The sequence below is a fragment of the Propithecus coquereli genome, unplaced genomic scaffold, assembly GCF_000956105.1.
Source record: "Propithecus coquereli isolate 6110/MARCELLA unplaced genomic scaffold, Pcoq_1.0 Scaffold351, whole genome shotgun sequence".
NCBI classification, from domain to species: domain Eukaryota; kingdom Metazoa; phylum Chordata; class Mammalia; order Primates; family Indriidae; genus Propithecus; species Propithecus coquereli.
Genome location: NW_012149186.1, coordinates 1821360 through 1828772, shown reverse-complemented (window position 1 = coordinate 1828772; position 7413 = coordinate 1821360). Strand labels below are relative to the sequence as shown.

Here is a 7413-nt window from a genome sequence, read left to right as displayed (position 1 = left end):
ATCAGAAATCATGAATGGAGGATCTAAAGTCCACATTTTTTGGGGTGCTCCTGTTAGTCCTATGAAAATGACGGTATCACAGGACACAACTTCTTTAATGGCCACTGCTGGCCCCTGGAAGGAAATTCAGCTTTTGTACAATCAGCATTCTTTATGTTTGAAGGATGAAAAACATGAGCACAAAAATCTTGAAAACTATCAAGTCCCGGAATCTGTTGGCCCTCCAGATCTTCTTCGTGGCCACTTTTTAGCAAACTCTATGAATAGATCTGTTCATGTGAAAGATGACTTTATACGTGCTGTTTCTGAAACACAGAATATAAAATCCCAGAAGACTCACCCCTCAGGACTGAGTGATGTAACTAACTCTAATGTACAAATATGTGGATTTAAAGGCAGAGTTCAACATTTAACCGAAGAAGGAAAACATCAAAAGCTTCTCAGTGAAAATAAGAGGGTCGCGGATAGACAGCCTAAAGAGCAGCCCAGTGTACATGGTCAGAACTTTCAAACAGATTCCTTTCAGTTAGATCACAGGTGTGCAGCTCTACTGGATTTGGTCTGCAGTACTGAACAAATTAACATAGGGCCTGGAGCAGCACAAACAAAGTGTGTGTCAACAGAACATCATGAAATACAAGACCAATGTCCCGAATTCTTTTCCTCTAACCCTGTAGATAAGCCAAGGTCTGAAGGAGCAGTTAGGAATGTCTCAAACCTTAAAATATCTACTGATACTGAATTTCTCAGTATAATGACCTCCAGCCAGGTGGCTTTTTTAGCTCAAAGGAAGGATAAAGGGCAGAATTCTATAAATAAAGGGAATGTCAACACAGGGATTGAACCAAAGGCAAATCATGGGGAAATTAGAACAATTGAAAATAATGTAATTCAGCCTAATGATGATTTTGCAGAAGGATATGAAAATGGAGAAAACCAAGCATATTCACTTGAACTTTTTAGTCCTGTTTGTCCTGAAACAAAAAGTAGCCACATTCACATAAACTCTAATAAAGGTCTTGAAGAAAATACAGGATCTCAAGAACTTTTCAGTTCTGAACATAGACTGCCACCAAATGAGATATGTATTGAGTTGTGTAGCTCAGGAATACTGTGTTCCCAACGAAATACCTTCCACAAAAGGGCTGCTAAAAGAAGCTGGGCCTGTGAAGATAAATTGGGCCACTCTAAAGCTCTCTCTGAAGTCCTCCAAGTAGCTAAGAAAATGAAGTTGATGTCTAATGCAAGAGATTCTGCTGTAGCAATGGACCAGAGGAATGTGTCTGGATTTAAGGGTATTAAAAAAACATCATTAATAAAAAATTGTGATTCTAAAAGTCAGAAGTATAATTGTTTAGTCATGGTGCTATCTCCATGTCATGTGAAAGACATAAACATAAAATCCGGACCAAATTCTGGCTCTAACGTACCTTTAGCAACAGTTACAGTAATTGATCAATCAGAAGTTAAGAAGAAGGTTTTTCTGTGGAGGGCCACAGCATTTTGGGCACTTACAGTGTTTCTCGGAGATATAATTTTACTCACAGGTAAGGTCATCATGGTATAGTGGTAGCTTATTTTATAAAGCTATGTTTTGTTTTTGTTTTGTTTTCCTCCCACTTTAAGTCTTTGAGGACTCTCTACCATTTGCCTCTTCTGGGCCCAGCATAATCGATCCCTTCATAGCATCTGTGCTGGCCCCCTTCCATTGCCCACTATCCTGCACGTTGCCACTTCTGGGCCTCTGTTCTATTTTTCTTAGTTCCGCACCTCCTTTCCGTGCAGCTTCTCCTTTAAGAAGCCTCACCTGATTGCTCCTCCTTTTCATTCACCATGTGAGTGTTCAGGTCATGTCATTAGGTTCTTTTTTATTTTCTTACGGTTTTGTTTATGTATGTCTTATTTTTAACCCTTTTCTTTAGACTATATTAGCAGTTTTGTGATGAAAGAACAGCACTTACGCTTCTTTACCCAATCCCTAATAATGCTGTGCACATTACATTTTTACTAAGGGAACAGATATAGATTTCTATTGCTTTATTTTATTACTAAAATTATATTAATCACATTTGGAAATATGGTAAGGAAAAAACTGGTATTATACCAACTTCATGGAACCACCAGTAGAGTTTTAGAGTGTTACCCTCCAGTTATTTTCTCTGTGCTCCTTAAAATGTGATGACTGTGTTTATATAGACATATTCACATACATTTATAAGCTGATATTTATTGGGAGCTTACTTTGTGTCAGACTCCATTTTAGACTTTATATTTACATATCTCATTACAACTGTGTGAGGAAGGTACTGATTTTATTCCCATTTTTTAGTTGAGGAAACTGAGGCCCCGAGAAGAAAAGTAACTTGCCCAATATCACACATCTAGGAAGTGGCAAAGCTATGATTTCACCTGGACTCCAGAATCTGTAGTTTTACTATATAGTTATAGTCAAAAAGAACATTTAGTTTTTATCTCACCTAATATAAGAAACCTAACATTGTGTTACATGTTTTTGTTGATTTAAAATTATTACACAATATATTAGAGCCAGGAGGAAGTTGATTAAGCTTAATAAAATATCTAAAGAAAGAATGTGATAGAGAAGATATATAGGTTAGCCTTAGAAGCCTAGAAAAAGAAAACTTTAAGGCAGTATTGGTAGTTTTACCAAATGGTTTGCAGGGAGAATGAGAACCTTAGCTAATGTACCCTGGTGTTCCTGTAGAATTGTCAGGTACAATCTCTAATAAAGAGGTAAACACAGGATTGTAACGAACAGGCTTAGCATAGCCTCATCCCACTATTTGTTGTTATAGTATTGTTGGAGAGTCAGTTCATCGAACTCACTCTGTTCTGATTCAGTGCTCACCAAATACCTCTTTGCTTATGATTTGGCTTCCCAGTTGTAGAACTGCCTACAAGGTGAGAACAGGCTGCAAATATTGTTTCCTTGGCAATTAGTGCCTCATTGTAAATGAAAAAAATTGTGTTCCACTTTTTTTTTTAATTTGTCTCATTAACTGTTTAATATGAGCTTATGTTACAGAGCCGAAATCTAGTTTTGGAATGTTGACAACATTAGGTTTCCCAGACTGTAAAGGGACGGCCATGCCCTGGACCATGCTCATTTTACCAAGGCAACTGCTGTCACTGTGAGCCTTCCAGCAAGCCTTTCCTATGCAGATGGAAATTCAACCCTGCTATTTCTGTATTTTTCCCTGATATCTCTACATTTGTTAACAACTAGATAGCATTCTATGAATTGACTTTAGTACAATTTACTTGACAATTTTCCTATTATAAGACCTTTAGATTATTTGTGACCACCTTTCTAAAAATTTCAGTCTTTTTCTGTTTTGTATTTTTTAAGGAAGAAAGAATCTAGTTCACTGATTTCTGAATAAGGTTCTTTTGTGTGGAACAGATGGAAACTTTGGACAAAAAAATCTGTACTTCCCATTGTCCTAATTAAGTCGTAAAATTACTTGTATAGCTCAGGTAGCTCATACTACCTACTGATACACACCCCAGAGCTGAAAAATTCTATGGAACAGATGCATTCCAGATCATGTTCCATGTAGTAACACAGTACACATTTGCTCTTATACTTTTAGCAATAGAATGAAGAGATGCCATAAGTAAAGACTGTCTAAGGGAGACGACTGACTAGAGTTAAAAGAGAAGAGGACCTGGGACTTAGCATTGGGAAACTAGAGTGTTTATGGAACAAACAGAAGAAGGGGAACTAGGAGCTGGGGCATGTCAGTGAATGGCTAAAGGGAGCCAGGAGGCCAGGGCCGGCTACCACCACCCCACCACCAGTAGTGATTAACATGTCACTAACCCGACATAGGCTTCACTGTCCTAGTTTTCAGAAGCTTCTCCTTGAAATTTCTTATTTGTTCCTTTTTTTTTCTGAAGAGCATGCATTCTGAATGTCAGATCATGGAAAGTCTTCAGTGCTGTGGTAGTCTTTCCTGGCTAGGCAGTGGGGAGCCACTGAGTGTTTTTTAAACAAGTCACCCAGTATCATTAATGTTCTTGATAAATCACTCATTGGCTTGTGGACATGGATTGGAGGTGGGAAGATCACTGGTTAGGAGGGAGGAATGTGGGATGTAAAACAGTAGCAGCGCAGGCAGTGGATGGGGGCTGGGGACAAAGGGTGGGAAGGGAGAGGCAGGATGCCCTCAGATTTTAGTTTACCTGACTAGCAGCAGAGTGCCAACAATGAGATGGGTAGTGTGAGAGGAAAAGCAGGTTTGGACAGTGCTGAGTTTGGGAAGCCAATAGAATATTCAGGCAAGAATTTCCATTATCCAGTTACAGATCAAAGGGCTTTGAAGCTGAGGAGAGGGTCTAGAATATAAATCTGGAAGTAATCACTTAGAATTTATGCATCTTTGTTTTTATTTCCTATTGTCTCCTGATTATTTTGCTATGGTTAATATATCTTTATACCTCTAACACTCTGTATGCTGATTATATCTTGCCTGGGAAATAGCTCCCTTTCTCTCTCCCTTTAAAACTTACAGTTTTTGCTCTTCCTGGATTTCTACGTGTTGGTATGTTTAGTTCCACTACACGATTCTTCTCTCTCCACCTTAGATCATGCAGCTCTCTCTTTCCCATTGGACCATTGGAAAGTGTTCCCTGCCTCCAAAGTCGTTTACTTTTAACTTCTATAGAAGATGGTTATTATGCTATTAGGGAAAAATAATTAAGTCCTTTAAGAATGCCTTAAGAAGGGACTAGTGCATACTGAATTTTTTTTTTTAATTTTTTTTTTGTTTGTTTTTGAGACAGAGTCTCGCTTTGTTGCCCGGGCTAGAGTGAGTGCCGTGGCATCAGCCTAGCTCACAAAAACCTCAAACTTCTGGGCTCAAGCAATCATACTGCCTCAGCCTCCCGAGTAGCTGGGACTACAGGCATATGCCACCATGTCCGGCTAATTTTTTTCTATATATTTTTAGTTGTCCAGCTAATTTCTTTCTATTTTTAGTAGAGACGGGGTCTCGCTCTTGCTCAGGCTGGTCTCGAACTCTGAGCTCAAGCAATCCTCCCGCCTTGGCCTCCCAGAGTGCTAGGATTACAGGCGTGAGCCACCGCGCCCAGCCCATACTGAACATTATTACTCTTCTAGGCACTACTGCTTTGGAGCCACTACTTTGCTTCCTGGTTCTGAAAAATTTATTTTTAATTTATCAGAAATATATATTATAACATTTTTCTTATGTAAACAAAAACTACTAAACGTTTCTTTGTAGACCAATGAGCTTCCATATTTGTATCATTTGAATATATGGAAGCAATTTTGTTATTTTGCCTATATACAGACATACCGAAGTCCAGACTTCAGATTTGCTATTTTATCATTTTGTGACTTTAGGCAGGTCATTTAACCTATTTGAACTTCAGTTGCCTGGCATTTGGGAGGTATGCATAATATTTTGCGTGATTGGTAAGCTAACCACAGTGTGAAGGAATTTATGGCATAATCAGAACTTTTTTGATCTCTCTCTAGATGTTGTTATTCATGAGGATCAATGGGTTGGTGAGACAGTACTACAATCAACATTTACCAGTCAGTTATTAAACCTTGGGAGTTACTCATCTGTTCAGCCAGAAGAATGTAAGACACATTTTGAATGTAATCATTTCTTAGCATTTAAAGAATATAAGCATACTAAGAAAGATTAGAGTTAAAATGGTTCTTTTGTAAAATGTTTTCTACACCATTAGTTAGTATTGGTTTATTTAGTAAGAATGAAAATAGAATATTTTTAAAATGAACTGTACATCGTAAATCACATTTATATTAAAAAGTATTGGAGCTCATGTTCCACTTTCTTATTTTTCTTAGGGAGTCAGTATAATGGTGGTTCTTAACCTTTTAGGGGGTCATAGACCTCTTAGAGAGGCTATGGGCCATTTCCCCAGGAAAAACGGACTTACGTAGACAGACACAAAATTTTGCTTATAATTCTAAACCATTCCATGGATCTCTGACGTTCTTCTGTGGAATTTCCAAGCCTTTAATGAGAATTCTTGAGGTAATAAAAAAAGTATTGGCCTTGTAGTCCTACAGCTGTGATTGAAATCCTTGTTCTATCTCCCACTGTTAGGAAAAACTACCTTCCTTCTCTGATGTCCATTTTCTCTTCTTTGCAATAAGCTGTCAGACGAAGAAACTAGCAGAATCTTTTTCTCCAGGAAATTAAAAAAAGAAAACAAAGTAAGGGAAGCAGTATAAACTAGTATTAATAGTTATGGTCTCTGGAGTCAAACAGACCAGGATTTGAGTCTTGACCACCCCCACCCCCGCAAAGTCTTTGTCTTTAGGCAAGTTGTTGAACCTCATTATACCCTATCTCCTCATCTATGAGATGGAAATAAAAATACATGCATACCTTACAGGGTTGTTGTGAAGATTAAATAAGATAATATGAGGTATTTCAAACTGCATGTAATATAATAACAGTATAGTAAGATTAGTGGGAGAAATAATAAGTTAGCAAAACGTATTTGCTAAAATACTGAGCATAATGAAAATATTAGGGAATGTTAGAGCGAGGGAAATATACTGATTATACAGGAAGTTAACTAGAATAACGGGAAAGTTTTATGACATATATGGAAGATAGAACATGGAATTCCAACCTTTGAATTCTCAAAGGCAGAGTAAGGAGAGAATAACAACAATTATAGCAACAATAACTGTGCATGGAGAGGGAAGGTTTCACTGTGTCCTAGGGTAGCTTGTCAGCAGAAAATCAACACTGACATATTCTCATAAAATAACCAAAATAGAGTTCTTCATCTGTCCAGTATATGTTTAAGTGTCGACATTGTTTCAGGCACTGGGCTTCAGTATACACCACCAATGCAATGGTGCCTTGCCTTCGTGGAGCTTATGTTCTTACGTGGAGGGCAGACCAAAAAAAAAGAGAATGAAACAGATGTATAAATATTTCCAGGTGTTAGTGAGTGCTGTGAAGAAAACTAACAAAGGGCTGAGATATAGAATGCCATGGTTCTAGTTGGGAAGGGTTGGTCCCGAAGTGGAATCAGAGTTAGGAAGGTGTTACAATAGCTGCGGTTGAGAGATGATGGGAGGCCTATGGAGATAAAGAGTTGAGATATATTTGTAAATAGAGTTGACAGGATTTTCTGATGGTATAGATTTGGGGATGAGGAAGGAGGATCAGTCTCCTGCTACTGGATTTCTGGTTTAAGTAACTAGCCTTTTTTGCAAAAAACTGACAGGGAACAGGTTTATGAGGGAAAATAAAGTGCTATGTTTTAAGCATATTAAGTTTTAGATATTTTTGAGGTACCCAAGTGGAGACGTAGGAATTGGAAACAAAGTCCAGGACTCAGGGAACAGATTTAAAATTAAGATACAAATTTTAA

General features: G+C 37.9%; 1 protein-coding gene across 1 annotated transcript in view; it reads left to right on the top strand.

The window, feature by feature from the left end:
- Positions 1-6: 6 nt before the first annotated feature.
- Positions 7-7413, top strand: part of FAM35A (family with sequence similarity 35, member A) — a 45149-nt gene continuing 37742 nt past the window's right edge. Inside the window, exons 1-2 of the mRNA XM_012651254.1 lie at positions 7-1547; positions 5525-5632. Coding sequence (XP_012506708.1) covers positions 11-1547; positions 5525-5632 — 1645 coding nt within the window. The 5' untranslated portion in view covers positions 7-10. The remainder of the gene's footprint in view (positions 1548-5524; positions 5633-7413) is intronic.